Source organism: Argiope bruennichi, chromosome 6 (assembly GCF_947563725.1).
Source record: "Argiope bruennichi chromosome 6, qqArgBrue1.1, whole genome shotgun sequence".
NCBI classification, from domain to species: domain Eukaryota; kingdom Metazoa; phylum Arthropoda; class Arachnida; order Araneae; family Araneidae; genus Argiope; species Argiope bruennichi.
The window spans coordinates 5,409,094-5,431,643 of NC_079156.1; the positions used below are offsets into that span (position 1 = coordinate 5,409,094).

The 22,550-nt window shown below is 26.4% G+C and overlaps 1 protein-coding gene across 2 annotated transcripts in view; it reads right to left on the reverse strand.

Annotated features, from left to right (window-relative positions):
* The window catches only part of LOC129972361 (polyhomeotic-proximal chromatin protein-like), a 48,328-nt gene extending 26,886 nt beyond the window's left edge, over positions 1-21,442 (reverse strand). For both annotated transcript variants that reach the window (XM_056086478.1, XM_056086479.1), the window contains exons 1-10: positions 21,171-21,442; positions 14,842-15,033; positions 13,712-13,862; positions 12,267-12,463; positions 8,369-8,452; positions 6,385-7,071; positions 4,734-4,821; positions 3,307-3,348; positions 2,683-2,724; positions 1,278-1,372 (exon numbers count right to left, since the gene is read on the reverse strand). In XM_056086478.1, the coding sequence (XP_055942453.1) occupies positions 1,278-1,372; positions 2,683-2,724; positions 3,307-3,348; positions 4,734-4,821; positions 6,385-7,071; positions 8,369-8,452; positions 12,267-12,463; positions 13,712-13,862; positions 14,842-15,033; positions 21,171-21,194 (1,602 nt within the window). In that variant the 5' untranslated portion in view covers positions 21,195-21,442. The remainder of the gene's footprint in view (positions 1-1,277; positions 1,373-2,682; positions 2,725-3,306; positions 3,349-4,733; positions 4,822-6,384; positions 7,072-8,368; positions 8,453-12,266; positions 12,464-13,711; positions 13,863-14,841; positions 15,034-21,170) is intronic.
* Positions 21,443-22,550: the final 1,108 nt, after the last annotated feature.

The window sequence follows — 22,550 nt, forward strand, 5'->3', positions numbered from 1 at the left end:
AAAAGTTAAATTTTAAAAACATCTTTTGCTGCTATAATTCAATATTTGAGTGTTTCCTTGTTTTATTTTAAATTTTCATGGGCATAAGTTTGTTAATAATATAAGTTGAGATTTGTTAAATTCAAAGCCACAAGAATCTTGAGCAATGAAAGGCAGCCAAACCTTCTACAATAAACAATTATACATAAAATTTTTCAGTAACCTTTAACTTTAAACTACAGTAACTACAGGAATAGGAATGGAATAAAATTTAATTAAACATGGAATTTCTAACAAATTTTAAATAGTACCAAATATAAATCAATTCACATTTTCAAAATATGAAACTTCTAAATATTTTTAAAATCCTATGTCTTTTATTAATTCATTATTCTTTCAATTGATAACAGAAATGGGATAATGTTAAATTATTACTGATTCACTCAGTCAACTGTCCTGCAATTTATCCAGTTTTGTACTATAAGTCAATTGAAAAAAAAAAAAAAAAAAAAAAAAATTCAAAGTAAAATAAATATTTTTGCACTAAAAATTTTAAATAAAAAAGGGGATCCAGCAGTTTTATACGCAACCCACTTTTCTGCAATGAAATTTTGGCTACCCTCTACCCATACTTAAAGTATAGCTCCAAAATATTATTAAAATCAAACACGCAAGATTACACCTTTCAAGAAATACATATTTAACTTATCTATGATAAGTTAACTCATAGAATACCACAAAAAACATTTTTTCATTAATATAATGAATTATGTATTATCAATACTAAGAATTTCTTTCAGTATCAGAAGTGGCTTTTGTGAGTTTAAACAACTTCATAAAAGTAGAGTTTAGTATTAGCTTTTCTTAACATGAAAGCTCAAGGCTAACAGCTATTTTTCTAACACTTTGCAATGAATAGTTTTGAGACTTCCCTGAAAATTCTTCAGTATCATTTATTTCTATTCATATTTTGGAAAATGACACTTTATCAATTCTGAAATGAATCAACTTATAGTTAACTGGTGGATTCAAATGTCACATTCAATATGCTAAGAGACTATACTCTACAAGAGCCATTTCAATAATATTGCTAGAAATTGACAAATAAATAGTTATTATAATTTTCTATTCAGCCAAATACAAGAAAAATAATCATAAATATGTATTTTTCAAACCAACTGAACTTACACTCAGCAAAGTATCTCTTCTAATTTGAAATGAAATATAATATTAAAAATTTTTCAGTTATAAATTAAAAAATTCTGAAACATGAGGGGAAACAATCCTCTCTTAGTTACCTTCTGTCTTGAGCTTCTTCGAATTGGCATCTTTATCTGCTTGCTTTTCTTAGGTGGTCGACCACGTCCTCGGGGACGTCCTCTACCACGTCTCACTATTAACAGAATATAGATTAGAAATAACTGTAGATCCATAATACATATATTAAAAAAAATATCAGCATACTTAACAACAGATTAAGTAAGCATTATATACACACATAAAATTATACAGAAATAGATAAAACAATTTTAATTTAGGATTCTTGCAGAAATGCAGAACCTGTATCAGCATGGAAGTTGAATTTACATTTATCGATAACATGAAAGAGAGAGAGAGAGAAAGAAAAAAAAAAAATTCAAAATAGTCAATACTGGTATGCAATACTGACCACACTAGGGTTTCAAAAGATAGTAAAATTAATGCAATGAGCAGAAAAGGAGCAAAATATTTAATTTTAAACCAAAACCAATGTATAACATTGGTAATTAAAAATAATACTGTTGCACATGGGAGATAATAATTTTTGTAAAAATAGGGCTAAATGCATTTATAAATTACAATATACTTTATTTAAATACTCTCCATTCATTTAAATACAGCACCATTCAATAATATTAAATATCAAAACAACAACAATCTATGAATGTCTACAAAATATTCTGTTGCCTGATAAATTTGTTCAACGCCTTTTTGTTCTAATTAAGTACAGAGCTTTGATGAAGGATGATAATGCAAATGAATAACAGAAACAACTGGATAGGAAGCCCAGTCAAATGTTTATTTTAAATATTTGAAAATGATATTATGATCGAATAACACCATTAGTAATATAATTCTGGTTACATAATAAATCAGCTTCTTCAGGAGACTTCAAATTGACTATTAAATGAAGTTCACCTGAGAAATGTTCATCTTATGGGGAAAAGTTATTATAATACTAATAATAAAGATGGATCATATAGAATTAAATGGCACCGGAGAGCAAAAGGCTTGAGACTTTTTTTAAAATTAGTTCAAGAATTAATAGCTAAAATCTATATATGGTTTAATTAGGCTCAAAAAAGGATTACTGAGAATATTTTTAAATGTCAAATGAAGAGCCAATGGAAATTTCACAAGTTTTGATCAATGAATTGCAGTACAAGGCAAAAATCTCAAATGCATTACATGCTGACTTATTGGACATAAGAAAAAAAGAAACTAAATAAAAATACTCCATGATTACCAAATTTTGAGAATACTTAACCATAACAAAGAAATAAAAAAGAAAAGAAAGACATTTTGAAATTTTGTATGTATTAAAAACAAAATTAAAATATATGTATGTATAAAAAACAATCTATTAAAAACAAAATTAAAAACAGCAAAAATTTTCTTAATTTAATAATATCATTTAAATTGCAATGTTTCTTAGCACATTACCTTTAATTACAGGTAAGAGTTCTTCTCTTCGTGAAACTGTATCTATAAAACAGAAATGCTAATTTGAAGACAAATGAATTTTAAATAAAGAACATTATAAATTTTACAATGCTGAATATGTCACTTAGAATAATTTCATAGATTAGATATATTCTCGTTTATTTAATACAACATCACCTGTATTAATGATATCTTACAGTTAGATGTCCCTTCACACAATATTTACCTCCAATACCAAAATAATAATACCGAATAAAAAATAAACAAATAATATAAATCATTGAAGGTTTACAATGAAATATTTGTATTTTTGCAGTGCAGTATGCTTGGATTAGCAAAATGTTAAAGAATATATTATTCCCTTCTCCCTTAATATGTTCAAAGCTTTAAGAATTGAAATGATTTGCAGTTAGCAGAGCTTCAAATTCATGCTTGTTAAAATTGAAACTAATTGCTTCAAAAGGTAATTTTCAAATTAAAAAATAATATGTTCATTTATCTCAGAAAAAAATATTCTTCCAGATTATAAATAATTATCAGCAGGTAAATATAAATAAAAAATATTCTCATGACAAATTTACAAAACAAACTCTAAATTCAAATAATTAAATATTAGCAAATTACCTTTTACCATTTCAGATGAATTTTCCAAATTAGGACAGGAAACTGCAAAGAAACTTAAAAATATTAGCAAAGAGATACTGAAAGTATAAAAATTGTTCCATGACTATTATGATAAAATAGATAAGAAATTTTATGAAATGCAGAACAAAATTTTAAAAATAAAACTTAATAGCATAATTACAATCTCTCTCTCTCTATATATATATATATATAAACCAGCTATCAATCCTATTGTTACCAATAAAAATCGAAACTACTCAGCAGAATTTCAAAATTTTTATCACAGATATTGTGAAGCATAAGGGAGATTTTAATGTAAAAAAATTTGCAGCAATTATATGTTTTCTTCTTAGTTAAAAACTTCATTTCCTTTGAACAGGTGCAGTAATGTGTCAGCAAGTAACATAAGTCCCAAAGGTTTACTCAGAAAAAATGGAATTTAAAGAAGACAAAAAATGGATAAGATAAATATTTAAATAAGGTTTTATTTTACTTTACTATTATTCAAAAATGTTTCTAGAAAATTTATTTGAGGTTTCCCATTACTAAAAGATAGACAATCAATTTCAAAAATCGCTGTCTTCTTATTCCAAGTTACAAATATATTTTTGTTGTTACTCACAATGTTTAAATAAATTCCCTTTCTTTCAAAAATAATTAATAATTCCAGGAAAGGAAATCAGCTTTTTGTTGTCCAATACATTTCATAATTTTACAATTGATAATATCTTCCGGATTTTAAAATCCTCAGATTTTTTCATTCTAATTTAGGTTGCAGACAAAAAGAAGATTTTGAGAAATGAAATATTAAAAAGAATTTTCACATAAAAACATAACACATATTTTTTAAATATGCTTTCATTTATGTCATTTTGTTGAGTGTTGATATTAATTTAATAATTTTATTCTTAGAAATGCCAGGTGTACGAGTTCATATAAAAATAGTTACAATAAGAATTTATTTAGAATTAACACATCTGAATTTAAATATTTCTGCTATCAAATGTATTTTTTCGTATATCGTAAAATGATTCATATCAAAACTGCATTAATTTTCATTAATAATAAATCTTAATATTTAATATATTTTATTGTCACTATTTACTGCAATATATATATATATATATATATATATATATATATATATATATATATATATATATATATATATATATATATAATGAAAAATGTTCAAAAATTAGAATGAAAAATTGATAATATATATAATTAAGATAATATTAAAATGTTTCATACTTTTTTAATTATAAATATTCCATTAAGCAGTAATTTTTACTCTTACGAAGAAACTTATACATTTTTTTAAATTCTTTTTTTTTTTGCGGTATAAAATTAAAAAAAGTTTCAGAACCCTGTAATATGATATGACTCTACATTTTATACATTCACAAAACAGCACTTTTTATTACCTGGGACAATAACCTCACTCTTATCTTCAGAATTAGAACTTTCAGAAACGTCTGTAGATGAAGAATCCATAACTGACTTCAAAGTCACCTAAAAGATAATTTTTTAAAATATGGACAAATTATTTATTTTATACACAAGGTTTAGTTAAAAATACAACAAACTGAATTATATATATATATTGCATATACCAAAACAGTAAAACAACACTAAAAAGTGGAATTGGAGTGAAATTTGCAAACAATACATTAATTTGCTTATCATAAATTTCCCAGTGTTCCATGAATTGCAGTATTTTGTATGGTCTCGTCACATGTGTTCGTTACCCATCCCCCACTTTTCATACATTTTTAAAGCTCTTTTTATTCTTTACTCTGCTTTATTTTCCTTTTCACTTTGTTACTAAATTTTTATTTTTACTTGTATATTATTTTATCTAATTATGTTGAAAGAGAATTTAGGGTAGAAAACAAGAAAGGTAGGGAAAATATAATACAAGAGAAAAGGTCTAGGATTATATGCATTCTAGTGGATTTTATTACACTTATGTTTATTAACAGAAAATTAAAAGAAAATATGTATAATTATTTTTTGATGCTTATAAATCAATTAAATAAAACAATTGTATGCACAGCTTTGTCACATTAATTTTCATTTCAAATGTGTGATTTATTTTCATTAAATGTTAAATTTAACTTTAAATATCATTCCTTTTAAACCTAAATTAACTTGCATTACTGGGTAATGTTGAATAATACTATTTTATAATTGTTAGTGTACAAAAATTGCTTAGCAGATTATTTCCCTAAACTAATTTTGATTTGGCCTTCAATATAATAAATTGCAATAAAGTAATTCTGACATTTCTTACAGATTTTTAATGCTAACTGCTTAATATTACTCATAATGCATATTCCTTATACATAACTCACTATTCATAGTTTCTCTTTAAAACATTTTTAAGCATAAATTTATAAACATAAAACCATGGTATTTTAATAGCTTTAAACCAATTATGTTAATTGTGCTTATGGACTCTATGATATCATCAGACTGGACTCATTAATGCCAATAAAACACAAAAGGTAACTCGTATGCTAATTGTACATAGCTTTTTGCAACTGTGAAATTTCATTTTCTTATTTATCATGTGAACTATACATGTAACAGAATCTTCCTTTTTATGCTTTCAACAATTGAAAAAAGTCAGGTGATTAAATATTTCAAGAAACAATGAAAATGACTTGAATTTAATTGTAAAAAAAGAAAGCTATTATAAAAAAATATGCAAAATTTTTTAAAGACTGTCAAAATGCAAGCAAAAATTGTATGGCAAATAAATTGGTGTCATAAAAAAGATAATTTTTAAAATTTTAAAATGGTGAGAAAATTTGTTAAGTGTTAATATTATTAGAAATTATAAAAATGCAAAAATATACCTTAAATTTTTATTTAAAATCTTAAAATGTTCACATATATGTGCATATTATCACACCCTTCAATGTATATATGCCCTAAATTTAATGACTTTAGACCAAAAGATCTGGCCTGTAGAACACCAAACATATGTTATTATTAGCAGAAATGCTCACAACCACAACACTTCTATAAAGATTAATTAAATATTGTATGCATTTAAAAATAATTTATTACCTCTTGTATCACATAAGAATCAATAACATGCGAAAGCATTTGGGGTTTCACAATAGCTTTCTGAGGTTGCTTATCCTTCACCACTCTAGAATATGGTGTCAAAATTGCATCTTGAGGTTTCAAACGTTTCAGTTTAATAACTGGATTAAAGCGGGCTATCTTTTGTTCATTTGTTAATTTTACAGAATGTTTATTGTTATCAATGCTTTCAGATGCATCTGCACTGGAATCGAATTTTTCAGGTACTGGCTTAACATCAGCTACAGGTTTTTTTGAGGTTTCAAGGACTGACTGCGATTCTGAATTTATTGAAAGCTCTTCTGTACTTAATATGGATTGCTGTATGTCAAGTGTAGTCGATGTAGAAGACACAACAGTTGGAGAAGGGCTTATATTTACTGGCAATTCTGGTGCACACTGACTTTCATTAAATACAGGCAATGTAGATGACACACCTTCTGTCACATCAGTTCCAAGTAAAGAAGAAAGTTGAGATTCCCTTTTTGTGGATTTAACATCAGAAAGAATTTCTGTGTGTGTAGTTTCAGTTTGCATGGATGCAACAGTCTTTGAATTTTCAACTGATGCCTGGTCATTAGAGAGTGTTGAAATCACAAGAGAAGGCTGAGTTACTTTTTCAGAAATGGTTGAGTTGACAACATTCGTAATAGTTTCAACATCTCGCTCCTGTTAAGAAGGAATAGTTAATTAAAGTTTTAATGCAATTTTGAACTGAACAACATATAATTTACAAGATAGGTTTCTTTTTGCTAGTAATTTTAGTATGAAATAGTTTTAGCTAGTAATTTTAGTACATGTTATCAAATATGAAAGAATATATATATATATATATATATATATTAATCTTGTTTTTTTTTAATTCACAACCTGTTGTAATAATTTTTTAAAAATTTTTTTTGTCAAGCTCTGGAGTTTATTTAGATCACATATTAAGATTATAATTAGACACAATTCTAAACATTTAATTTTCATTTAAAACTATTTTACTGATAATAAAATATATACTATTTTTAAATACAAACATTGGATTTTAAGTTGTCTAAATCCCCCTCCCACCTTTTTGCACTTTGTCAAAATTTTAACAGATTGTTAATACAATTTATACTTCACATTTCTCCAATATAAGAAAAATTAAAGCATACATCAAACCTTTTGTTCATTATCTTTATTAAAAAAAATTGAGATATAAAGTACAATTCAAATTGAAAAATGATTTAATGCACAATGAATGATCCAGTGCCGTTCCTGTCATCTTACTAGTTTAAAAAGAGGAGTTTCAACCTCAAATATATTTAGAGTAAGTTCAACTGGACCTATCACAATTGTTATTTATATAATATTTTAAAATCTGATGTAAATCATAATTTCATAATTTTTATCTTAGCCCATACTTCATACTAAAATGTTCTCTTTTTTTTTATATATATTCCAATTCCACTTTTTATTTAATCATTTCCAACACACACTGTAGGAAACTGATGGCTTTTGCATTTTCTCATGCTCTGAGAGAAGAGATAAAAATCCCTATTACTCGCATATATCTTTCAAAGATACCCAAGTCTGCATGCGTCGATGAAATCCCTATCAGATTCTGTAAGTAAGGGGAAAATTTCGATTACTTTTCTCTTGTACTGTGAGATAAACAGAAGTCATTTTATCATTGCTTTGCTTCTTCTTATGTACAAATTATGGTTCCCATGGTGAAATAAATCAAAGTTAAAACTTCAAAAGTTTCTTCTTTTCTGTCATCTATCTACTAAAATATATTTATATATATCTTCCCCAAACTGAAGCTATCTTTGATCATACTAACCTGGATTCCAGTAATATTGCTGATTAACAAGCTAGCCAGTTTATAAGATGTTAAAATTCCATTTAATGAGAAACAGCATTATGCAATTAAAAAGGAATCTCAATAATACATAATGATGTTGATAGAACACATAAAAAGCAGAAGTTTTACCTGAGGTGGATAACAAATGGTGCCAGAATTTAAAGAGCTTGGGGCACTAGTTTGAGTTGCAATGCTTTGTACACCTTGTGAAATCTAAATCATAATGAGAGGGGGAAAAATCATATTAACAAAAAATAAAAACATGCTTCACAGAAATTATGTTAGAATAGTTACAAATACTGAATACTTGAAACTTTCAATCCAGGGGCAGAAGAATAGTAAACAAATTTTACTAAAGATCTTTTTAAGCAGTACATAACTGCATACTACACACATTTTCAGATTTAAAACCTTCACAGGTCTATGAAATTTTGAAAAACAAAATAATATAATTTTTTTAAGATTTAAAATTATCTCTTTTACTACCAGCATAATTAGAATAATTGCTGGAATTTTAAATTAAAACACCTCCCAAAATGTCAGAAATTCTTAATTTATACAGAAATCTGAAAAATCATTGCATATTATCCATAAGTAACAAACTAGCCCCTGTATCCCAATTTTTCAGGAATTCTAGAATATTTCTACTAACTTTAAAAATTAAAACACCCGATTTTTCTAAATGTTTTTGCTTTCTATAGAAATAAAAGAGAAACTAGATATATAAGAAGGTGCATTTAAGATTTAATGACTGTTGAGGACACAAGGATTTATCATTCATCTTTTTGATTTATATACATAAAAGCCTTCATCCATCAAAAATCACAGGCAGTGTCTAATAACTAGGGAAGAACTGTGACTCTTGACAAAAATCTTTGATCAGTAAATAGCATAGAATTGATTTTTTTTTAATATTGCTTTTTTTTAATATTGTAAGCCGCTGCCAGGCAGTGTGGCAGGGCACTAACTTATGGGTTAGTAATATTACTTTACCAAGAAACAAATGGTACTAAGCAATTTCTACTCTAACTGATTATCATTTTACCTCCTTGTCATATTCATTTGAGATATGTGATGGACTGCTAATAATAAAAAACAAGAATAGTATTTTCATGGAAAGATCAAGTAGAACTTAAGTCTTATTTTGCAATCACATGAAACAGAATAAAAGTTTTGAAAGACTTTTACTTATTTCATTAAAAACTTTAAATATCAGAAAATAAGCATTTTTTTTTTCTTGATAAAAACTAAAATTTAATGATATTGGTTTAAAAAATAATTTTCAAATGGATGGGAGTCATTTAAAAAGTACACAGTGAAAGAAATCACGATCAGTGAAAATTTACAGCTTCAAGTTAAAATCTCATCATACAAGATTTTAAGCCATCTACTAACATAATTACACAAAAACGATTAATTACAATTCAGTATAGTATATTAAAATCAATCTAATAAGTTGTTCAAGGGATTGCTCCAAAACAACATATTAAAGAAAATGATGATAGAATGTGTAATGAATTAAAGAGGCCACATTGCAAGTGCTTTTAAGGCACTTCTATCACGTTCAATATATCTCTTTGGTGAACCAAATTCATCCTGCTGTATTTTTGTTTACCGTTGATTGGACCAATCTGTGTATTCTTCTTTAACAACACATAAAAGGTACCTGACATAACTTAAATAAATTCTTCAACATCCCAAACATTTAAAATTTGTTTAGTGTTTGTGAAATTTTTTTTAAAAAATGTTCACATGATTATCGAGTTACAACAAGTATGGCACAGTACATATTTCATACTACCCTTTCCGATAACTATGCCAGTATTTCAATAAACGGAAATGTACATTGTTGATGAAAGAGGGGGAAAATGTTTCTTGAGCATTATCTTAATAAAATCAGGTGATTAAGGCACGCCTGGATCTACTTTACCCTGGATTCCTTGTTTGAATTTTTCCCTTTTCTAGATATATCTGACAAACATGCCTTTATGACTATGCTTTCACATTATTGTATTCAATGTATGGGGAAACAAAATGAATAAAATGCTGCCTTTGCACTTCTAAAGAAAATTAAGCCTTTCTTAAGGACATATTTTCCAAATTAAGCACTTTTCCCGATGCTTTGCACACTGTATTGACGAGAACTACAGCTAAGTTCTAGAGGTCATGAATGGCCATGGTATATAAGGATGGCTACAGAAACTGTGAGAAATTTTTTTTTCATTGTTTCCCTAACCTAAGGTTATTAACTATATTAACTTACTAGCTTTCTCCCGACTCAGAACCACTGTATGTGTGTACAATATACATTATTAAAAATACTTTTACAAGCTATTTTATGTGAAATTTTTTTCCATTAAATTTAATTTTTAAAAATGATATGAAACTTTATAATAATCTATTGAAACAGTATATTACAGTCTGTACATGGAAAAAATACTGAATATTTTAACAAAATACTTTGTTTCTAAAACAGCATAAAAATTTTAAAAAGCACTAAAACTACTGTATGCAATACAAAATAAATTACGTTTGCAGTAAAGGCTATTATGATGCCTGCGCATAATAGTTAAAATATCAACTATCAGAGTGTTAAAAAAAAATATTTGATTTAAAACAAACTTGATTAAAAACCTGCTATAAATGAATTAAAAGTTCTTTTTGCTAAATTTTGTGGCTTTCAGTTTTTGTTCACAAATCTTATACACTTTTTAAAACTGCTTCACGTTTTTCTTCCTTTTTCTTTTTTTTTTTTTTAATTGATTATCCACCCCCACCCCCTTTTTTTCTTTTCAAATTTATGTTTAATTTTTTTTTATTCCTTTTTTTCTCTTTAGATTCTTCATAATTTTCCACATTTAAAATGACCACTCAGAATTACTGTTGCTATGAGAAAGTTTCATCATCTTTAACAATGATACAGTTTCATTGCAAAGTTTTGAGTTGAAGGCTAGTCAAATCAAATTTTGGAAATTGATCGTTACAAAAGTTCCATTAGGGCTGCTGTTAGCAACATTCATCAGTTTATCATTCTTCTTATCATATTGAAATTCCAAAAAAATCCATACCCTTGAAAGAAAGTTGTTCCTGGTTGTAGTTGCTGGAATCATTCTATCGATATTAGGTTTCAGAAAGAGAGAAATGATAATGCTAAATTATAGATTAAGCATATGCTTGATGCAAAATATTCTTGATCATAATTTTTCCTGAATTTCAAATATATATTTTTTTTATGAATTTCTTCAACTTTTCCCCGATTTCCAAGATTTGTCATCATCTTTTTTTTTTGGGGGGGGGGGAGAGTAAATAGCCCAACCCACATCCTTTTCGTACCTACCAGAGTAGCAAGAACCAACCATCATTCTGGAAGCTACCCAACCTTATTTTTAAAACAACCCAAAGGGGGCAGAGTGATGAAATTAATAAAAATCTTAATTTTCATATTTTAGATTATCATTCTACTTAATTTTTTTAACAATTAAATGCAAGGACCTAAATCATTTGCTGAAAAACATTCATTTTCATTTTGTTCATGTATCAAAATTTAGTCAAAACGGCAGGGCATTTTCAGTCAATTCTTTCTTTTCTGTATTTTCTAATTATTTCCCGATTATCTATAGTAATTCATGCTTTCAGAGTATGAGAAATTAAAATGTAAATCATACAAGTTCGAAATAATTTCGAAAATATTAATTTGGTCTCATTGAAATTTCAGTCTCAATAATCCCAACAAAAAGTCAGCGACAGGAGAAATATGAGAATAGTAAGATCTTTTTTTTAAAAGAAAGGGGATTATTCTTTTAAAAAATAATGCCCCTTAAGCACCATTTTCTTATATAAAATCTAAAAATAACATTAAAGTTTATCAAAATTTTTAGAATTACTTTTAAATCTATTATCACATTCATATATTGACCACTCTTACTAGAAAATGTTTTTCCCACTGGGCAAGGAATTTTAAGTCACAAATATTTAAGATTTAGAAAATATTATCTTTTTACAACCAAAAAGCAAATATTTATCTTACTTGAGAGCATGATAAATTTGTTGGTGCCATGAATTGTCCTGAAACAACTGGTAATTGAATGGCAGCTTGAGACTGAGACTGCACATAAATATTTGGTTGTTCTCTACTAATGATAATCGAATTTTGAGAGCATGGGAAGTTATTAGGAGAAGAGGCCCATGTATATCCAGGAGGCAAAGGACTCAAAGCATAAGAACCTATAATGTAAAAAATTAATATTAGTAAAACTAAATATTACAAACTATAACACTAAACTATATTACAAAAACTTTTTAACATTTAATATGCATTTAAAACTGCAGCCTGAATGTAGTCTTCACAACTTAATTTTGTACTCAAGTTAGTACAAAATCTTAAAAACATACATTTTGAACTTCTGCAATTTTTTTTAACAATTTATTAAAAAATAAAGAAATAGTTAACTCGAGTACGAATTTTCAAAATTTTTAATTTGAAATTGATTTTATCAAATAGTTTTAATTCCAAATTATTAACATATAGTATTAACTGTTTCAAATATCAAGAAAATTTTAAATTTTAATGTATTATTATAATTAATAAGATAAGCAAAGTGGAGAGTAGCCAAAAGCTGTTGACAAATGAATGAATTAAGTTTGGTAACCATTAAAAGAGATCTAAATGGGCAACAAATAACCAAATCAAAGAGTAAATTATATTAAAATCAAATTTTGAAATAATATAAAGATAAAAACAACACATTCTTTTAAAAAAATTATCATTCTGAATCATGGTCAGATAATGATACACAAGTCAGCACACCTTCTTAGAGAAGGAAGGGGGGGGGGGTTACAAAAACAGTTATTCTTACCTTAACAATTATTCTACACCCATATATTTTTAAAATAAAAATAATAATAATAAAATTTTTGTATTGCTGGATTTAATTTATTATCTTAATCTTTAGAAATTGCATACTGATTAATAAACAAGCACTCAAAAGATTTGCAGATATCCTACTTTAATTAATATTATGTGGATTATCATATGAGATTACAGTCTTGTATAAACTGTATAAACTCTGATGGACACTATCCTCTTTTCCCTAACAGAGGGGGGGGGGAATCCATCTTCACTTGGAACAATCTATCTCTATTCATCCCCATTAACTTTTCAAAATTCTTAACTTCTACATCATGACTAGTATACAAATTTTGTTTCATCCAAGACTGTGGAATATGATGGCTTTAAGATAAGTTGCCATAAAATGTCATAACAAAAGGAGATGCATTTCATGACATAATTAATTAGCATATATATTAAAAATTTCATTTTATATAAATAAGTATGATCTAATTTTTGTAAAACATACATTTAGTAATTAGAGATTTAAATAAAACATTTAATTTTTCACTAATACAAGATATCTGATAATTCTAGCATTAAAAATACACCATAACTCATTAACTCTACAAAAGGAACTTTACCTAGCAATTGAGGATGACTGTACATTGTTCCAGATGCTGGAGAAGACACAGAAGTTCGAGGTGCCAGCTGCTTCATATGACCACAAAGAACATTATTTTGTACTGAAGAGAAAGTTGGCTTGGGTTGTAATATCACTGCATTTTGATATGGCTAAAGAGATGAGAGGGGAATTAAATATATGGATTTCTGCAAAGATTCCAGTAGAAAAATAAACTGCAAACACAACTGCCAATTTAAAGAGTTAAAGAAAATTAATATTAAGAAACAAATACATGAATCTGACATTTAAAACAAACAGATTGTTTACTTAGGTAAACAACTGTTCAATCGTTGATCCAAAAGAAAAGCATTTAACTTTAAGCTAGCATATAAAATGCTTTTTTGCAATAATTATTTAAGAAGTTGCAAAATGAATTAAACTCGAGCAAAATTTCTATGTTTAATTAAACATTTAATAAAATAATTAATTATAAATAATAAATAACAGAGATATCACAGTTTCCTAGAAATAGTCCCCAAAATGGTACAAGCAAATTTTATCTTGCAAATTTTTAGAAACGTAAATATATTTTGTTCAAGAAATCATCAAGGCCTAATTCCACAAAATATTAAATTTTTAACAATTATTAATAATGATGAGCAAGCATGTCACCAAAGGCAGCTAGTATCTACCTATCTATCAATATATTATATATATAATGGTAATTGTAAAAATCTGTAAAATATTTTCCAATTTCAAATTTACATCCAAATTAATGTATCAAAATTGTGACTCCTAATTGTAAAGAGTCATACATGCAACTTATGGCACCATGATGGCGACATATTCTGTCTTAGTTCTTCAGTATAAGAAAATAAAATCCATTTAAAAATTCACCTTAACTTGAAATACTACTTTACTAATATTTTACAAACAATTTTAGTTATTTAAACATCTTTAAAAGAAAAAAAATTCAGTGTTTATTTCCTAAATTTACATACAAATAGAATTCATTTTAACACAAGAGTATGTGGAATCTTATCTCTGAAAATGTACCATAGAATTAAAATATATATTAACATTATTTATACCTATTAAGCCAGAAAAATTATAATACAAGATATTAAAAAGGATCTGCTAATCACCTACCTGAATGCTTTGAACACCAAATGCCTTGGAATCGCCAGAAGGTTTGGCTTGAAGTTGGAGGCTTACTCCAGGAGATGACGCCAAAGTACTTCCTTGTTGTAAAGTTACATTACCAGGCAAAAGAATATGCTGTTGAGGCATATACAACTGCTGTAACTGAGCAGAAGACAAAGGCTGAGGAATTACTTGAATCTAATATAAAATAAAACAGAAATCATTTAAAAAAGTATGCAGTTGATACTTTTAATGGAACAAAACTAAGTAGGAAATTAACTTAAAACAGAACTAAATGGGTAATTCCATAATCCATCCTTCCAAGACTTTCTTTTTGCAGTACTTTTTGAGTAAACAATTTTGCGTTTTCAGTTGAATAATAGGGTAGTGATTATTAAAGTATATAACTAAGTATCTACAGGAGATTTGATTCTTTCATGAAGATGTTGCAACATATTAAATACTTTTATTTTAAGTATTTAGTATTTAATACGTTAATACGTTTAATTCTTGTACAAAGAATTTTTCAAAATATCAGAAAGAGGGCATTGGGAAAACCTGGAGTTAGTAGAAAAGCTTGGAATCCATCATATTTATACCAAGCACATGGCATGAAAGATTTTTATTTATTTATTTTGCTAATTGTTAGCCAACAGCTCTGGTAAGTTTTGTATAACACAAAACACAGGTTTGAGGGGGAGGGGGGGGGGAGAGCTGAACTTCATAAAATAAAAACAAAGACTGAGAAGTAAAATAAATTCGATTAATTGAGCAATAAAATGAATAAATTTATGCCCAAAGTGCTTGGGATATTAAAAGTATTGTAGAATTATCACATAAAAAAAATGAATTAAAGAAGATAAAATTTCAATTATTTTTAAAACTTTACATGAAGACAACTATGTTGAAGGTTACATGCAATTAAATGTATTATTTGTTTGTCATAATATTAGTTATTAATAAACTGCTTCTATAGAAATCAAATTAGTTTGTATCATCTTAATCCAGCCCAAGTTTGAAACATCTTGCCAGCCTCATTCAATGCTTCAAGTATTACTCTAAAATTCTCCATAATTTAAAGTTAATAAAGTTAATACTGATATAAATGCTTAAAAATCTTCAAAATATTTAAGTTTACCTATTTTCTTGAAACATAGAATTGTTAATCAAACACCTTTATACTTCAAAAATCTATACACTGTTCTTAATTTTGAACTCCTTGTATTAACAAGTAATTAATCTGACAAATTACATAACCAAAAGTCATGCCTATTATGAATTCCTACTGAAGGTCTTGTGCAATAAATTGCAACAACTTCCACCACTCTAACATCAAAGCATTTTCCATGACTAGACATAAATGATCAGTCATTTTTTGTATAGTTTTTAAATAATATTTCATTTCATTAACTTGCTTGAAATATAAATATTAAAATGTAAATGTGGCAAATGGATTTATCTAATATAAAAGTAATTTTGTAACCTCAATATGCTATTTATGTTTCTATTAATTTGTTAAAAAATTCATAATGTATAGTTACCTATATAAAAAAATAATTAAATGTTGCTTTAACATAAAAAAAAATTGCTCACCTGTTTGCATAATGTCAAAAGGCACAGTAAATGTCACATAGCATTTATGTAAATTATGACATCAATATTTAGTATTTTATATGCAATAATTTTTAATACTTTTCTCATTAACATAACAGCAAGGAAAATATACACAAAATATGTCTAATAGCTTTATGATTAAAAACATCCAAGGATAAGGTAATTGGGGATAAAATTTTCAGCATTATCATTAATTCTATGAAGGCAATAATATATCTACTTTCATATTTTGCAAAATTTGCCATCTAGCTAATGAAAATAAAAATTATAAAATACAAAATTCACTGGGATTATTTCAAAGTTATAAAAGAAAAAAAGTAGATAAATTATAATAAAATGTTTTGCCCCCCTTTTTTTTTTATAACAAGCAACATATCTTCAAAAACACCAGAACTAAGTTAAAAAATAATTGAATAATCATGATCATGTTTTTAAACAAATTATCCATTTTCAATCATTAATTAATTTGCTTATTTTATTAGTTACAAAATTTGAAAATCATCAGACTTAAAAACCATTTAAAATATTTTTAACTTAAATTTCTAAATATAATGAGTAATTATTTTTAAGAAAATTGAATACATAAAACTGAAGATTAAGAAAATAAAATAACAATAAGCCAAAGAAAGAAAACATGAATTCCAAGATAAAATTATTTGTTCCAAAATCAAGAATGAAATTTAGATACATACAAAACCAAGCAGTAAAATTAGACATCTTCAGAGTGTACATCAGTTTGAATTTTAAAGGGGTGAATTGATGTATCTCTAATGTTAACAGAACTACAAATAAATAATCATCACAGCCACTTCCCAAATGTTAAGCTGAACCTTCTGTTGTATTACTGAAATAATTTGAAATGTATTTTAATTTCAAGAGGGGGGGTGGAGGCTTAAAAATAACAAAGCTTTATTAATTGAAATAAAAAAAATGTAATAATCCCTAAAACTCAAATATTGATTCTCGCATTGATTATTTAAAAAGATAATCAAGTGCAAATAGAATATATATATATTTTATTCTATTTATGATATTCTTGTTGAAAGTCTGTTTCAGCATATCATTTGGAGAAGGGGGGGGGGAAGGTATTGAGTTTAATATTAATGGGGGGAAAAATTTTATAAAAAGTATAAGCAAATATTAAAAAGCTGTAATTCTGCGCAATATTTAAACTAATATCATTGCAAAGTTAAAATTTTTTACAACAATGATGTAAATTTTTCTGGAAAAGAAGATGCAAATGCACTCCACTCCTTCTTAGTACTGGGCATCTAAACTAAAACTAACCAAAAATTTTGGCTTATTATTATTCTACTGCCCATTAAAATATAATAGATTGTTTTACCATTAATTGGAAACCTCTACAGATTTTTGGAGGTACAGATCATCCAGCCACACAGGCATACAGTAATGAGTAATTGGCATGAAGGAGGAAAACCTATTCAATAAGTTTCATTAGTAAATGTTTAATTGTAGTTTCATTATCCCACAAATTCTATGGGTTTCTGTTCCAACAGGATGGTACTCAATCACACTATTGCAGAAATAACACCATGTTTTTGAATATGACTTTTAGAAATTGGATAGGAAGAAGGATCAAATGCTCGGCTGCAACGGTCTCTGGATTTGACAATATTAGACTTGCTTGGTGATTCATTATATCTATTACATATTAGCCGCCTTTGGCAATCAGCTGGTTCGCCAGGAATAATGCTCTAAAAATTTACAATTAAATATTTATGCACTCTTACTTTACTTTGTCTCTTAATAGCTTATTCGGCAAAATATTTTTTAGCTTCAAATTTCAATGGTCACATAGTTCATATTATTATAGAAGCCTTACAATATTTTAGTCATTATATATCATTCTAATTTGTTGTCAACAGCATAAGATTTAAATTTGAAATGGATAAGATAAACCTTAATAAATAGGAAAGCTTTTTTTTTTGCTGAAACCAAACATATTTTTAAAAAAATATGATTAGAGAAAATCGAATTCTTTAGCATTGTAATCTTATGTATACAACAAAAAATATTTTTTAATGATTTATCCAATATTTCAAAGAATTATTCAGTAAAAATTTTTCCATCATAAAATTTAATTTTACCTTCAAAAGAATTTAAATGTGCTATTTTATTTCAAACAATAAATGCAGTTCTAAAAAAATTATGAAGTTTAAATTCTGTATAGCCCTTTGATTTTACGAATCACTCAGAAAAATTATACTGATGCTCTAATGTTTCAATCAAATTTTACCGAGTTATAAAGCATGAATATCATTATTTTAGGACAACCAACAATTTAATTACTTTAGACTATCAGTCTCGGGTAAAGTCCAAGCATTGATTAGCTATTTTCTTCAAGACAGTCTATGGAGAAGTTTAAAATTGCGTATTTTTATAAAATATAGAAAATCAAATTTTTATAACTCATGTATAAGAACAGAACTTTTTTCTTTAAAATATTAGTATCTCAAGAATATTTCATTAAATATATTTCACAGATCAGGATGTGTATAAAACTTTAAAATTCATAATTCATTAAAACATTTATTGGCAGAAGTTACTTAAAAAATAACTATTTACTTCATTTAGACAACTGTTTCTGTTAACAGTTAATAGCTGTTATTAAAAGGTCACAAAATAGCTGTTGAGCCCTGATTAGAGTGGATATATAGTATATATTAAATTAAATTTTCAAGAAATAAAACTGATTTATAGAATATAGATATTATAAAAAGTAATGGTAAAAGCCTTTCTTGCATTTATTTTTTAGAAAACATCATATTTCATACAGACACATGCTAAAAATTACACTTTTCAAGATTTAATTTCCAGTAACTGTTAATTTATTTCTTAATTTGAGCTTTTATTAATGTGATGCCAACATGTTGATAAAAATAAATTTTTTGTTCTCACTCATAATGTGTTTATGTAGGCCAAATTTTCATTTTGTGCGAAATAAATTGTTGGGAAATATAATTAAAACATTTATTAAAAACTCATGAAAAAAATAGAAACTTAATTTATAGGTTAAAATATTGGTATCATTAAAAAAAAAGAACTTTAACTTGATGTAAAAATGATATTTGTGGCTTAATTTTTAATTAATTAAAATTATAACTAAAAATTTTAAATAAATTGTTCTTAGGTGTATATTTCCGACTCCCAAGGTATACATGTATCGAATTTTGTTGCTGTAGATGAAACAGTCTAGCCTGTAGAGCATCAACACACACATATTGAGCTTTATTATAAGTATACATAAACAAAAAATTGGAACTATGGATGTGTTAAAGAAGCATATTATTCAAACGAATTATTTAATAATTCCCAATATGCTATGAAACCCTGGAGAGAATTAGATAATCATTTGCCATTCTACAAAAGATACAAATAAAAAACTATTGATATGAGGTGGTGAGGTTTTCTTTCTAATTAAATAAGTTTTTTCTAATGGACAGTTCTGTAATAATAAGCCATAACTTTCGGATGCATTTAGTCCATATACCCTGTATATCTGAGTGAAATTTCTTAACTATAGATTTAACCAGTCCAGCAATAGGCTGGCTGATTTTTATCTTTATTTATATTAAAAATTTTAGATGACATAACTAACAAGGGAAAAAAAAACTATAATAAATAATTGTTTTAATTCTCAGTAATCTGAAGCGAAAAAAGAAATAATTTGATTTAAGACTATAGTATGACTGTCACATTTTTCATGTTAAAATTTGCAAATTTGGTATAAGAATTAAAACAATAAAAACCTATTGGTTGGTAAGTGCTTTGAAAATAATCCAAAGTAATTTCTTTGATGTTATTTGGACCTAAAAATAAATATAAGCTATATGCCTAGATATATTGATTGTGAAATCCTAATTTGTAAAAATACCTTTTTTTTAAAAATATGCAATTTAATTAGATCCTATAATAGAAAGCATATCTTCCCTAACTAAATTATGAGATGCGATTCAATTCTAGTGGAATACAATCAGAGAAATTTTATATTGTTCCATAATAATTTTCAACTTAACTATTTTAATTAAAGTTTATTCAAACAATATTCATTTAGAGTAATTAAGAAAACTAAAATTACAAATATCTGCTAATTTCAAAACTTAACTCATTTTTCAAAATTCAACAAATAAATGTGAGCAGCTACATCAAATATTTAAATATACATATTTAAAAACTAATATTATTAAATAATCAAGCAAAAGGAAATTCATCTTCATTCTTTAGCTTTACATAGTTTCAATTACTAGTAAAAATAGTAGTTACTAAAAATATTCAGAGAATAATACCAAGTTACACAGCATGAAAAGTTTACAGAATTGCAAGTGTGCTATTTTTTTTATCAATGTTTTTTTCCCAACAGGATCAATTTCAGTATTAAAATGCTGAGCTTACAAACTTAATTTCTGCCATTTTAATACTCTTAAGTATTAAATAAAAATAAATGACTTTAATTCCAAATGTTGATGGAAAGAATAATTAAATTGTGATTAGATATGAAAGATGAAAAAAACTTCCATTTTAGAGTGACATAATAAAAAAAACTAATCTATAAATATTTCTAAGACGATATTAGTTTCTAAATTCTACGCATAAAAATTATTCTAAAAGAAAGAAAAAAAACAGTGTTTGAATTTGATGGTGCAGAGAAAAGCTGTCATTTTTCATAAAAGGAAAACAATTCTGATTAAAATTGAACTTACTTGTTGAGATGGTGTTTGGGCCATTTTTTGACAATTAACCAGAATATTTATATAGTATTAAATACAAGATCTTTTTCTTTATTTCAACCTAAAATTATTCCTATTTCTCAACTTGCATTTCCATCTTTTTCATAAACCAGACCATAGTAACAAATTCATACCGGTTAAGTATTATTATATCCTGCAAGATATCCCACTATTGCAACTCTCCTATTGGTGAAAGTAATAATTTTTAATTACTTAAAAAAATTGGAATGTCTTGATGATTTATATTCATCACAACTTCTTTTCGTCATATATTGTCCCCAAAAATAAAATTAAAATTGAATCAGAAATAAAATAAATTAAAGGCGAGTTTGAAGTTTACTTTCTTTTGAACACAGAAAACTTCCGTGACTAAATTCCACTTCCGGTATATTACTCTTCAACTTTAAATGTAAGTAGTTTACAGAGAAACTTAATGTCAGAGGCAGGTCATTAAAAAGCACTTTATCAACTTAATTTTCAGTTATCAAAAATTTGAAATTGTAAAAATTGTAAATTTTTTATTTGTAAAATATTTGAATCATATTAAAACTTTTGGCTTGTTCTCTGTCCATCCCGCTCACTTTATTATTAAAATATTTATAAATACCGAGCTTCTTAAATAATACTGTATGCAAATGTGAATTCCGCAGAATCATGGGCCATAATCTATATTAATAATAAAGATGAATATCTGTATTTGCACTCTTCAAGCCAAATTTATTTATAGCTACCAAATTTGGCGCATGTATACCTTGGATGATGGGACAGTGCACTAGGAAGAGATTTTTCAAAAATGTTAACTAATTAAAAATTAAGTTGAATTTTGGAGATAACTGCCAAAAATATTGCTGCACAAAAACGAATTTTCCAAAATTGTTTTTTAATGTTATCAATTTAATTATCACGGGAAATTTTGCTGAATTTTGACAATTTTTTAAAAAATATTTTTTTGTATAATTTGTAAAATATTTTTTGTATAATTTGCAACATATTTTTTGTATAATTTTTGTATATTTTGTATAATTTGCCCTGAAGGGGAAACCAATTTCATTGTTTAATCAAATATTTAATCGCCTGATTTTTTCCATTGTTAAAAGCTGCGAAAGAAAGATTCTGTTTAATATCTGTGTCTAATGTAGTTTACAAGACAAAGAAGAAAAGTGAAGTTATAATGTAGCGAAATTTAAAACATAGATGAACCGGATATTTATGTTTTTAATAGCTTATGATGTTATGAGACTATCTCCATTAGGAATGTTCATGTACACAATAAAAAAAATAAGATAATTAAAATAACATGACTTTATGTCGAACAATTTGGCGAAATTATCGACATGAAGTCATATTCAAACT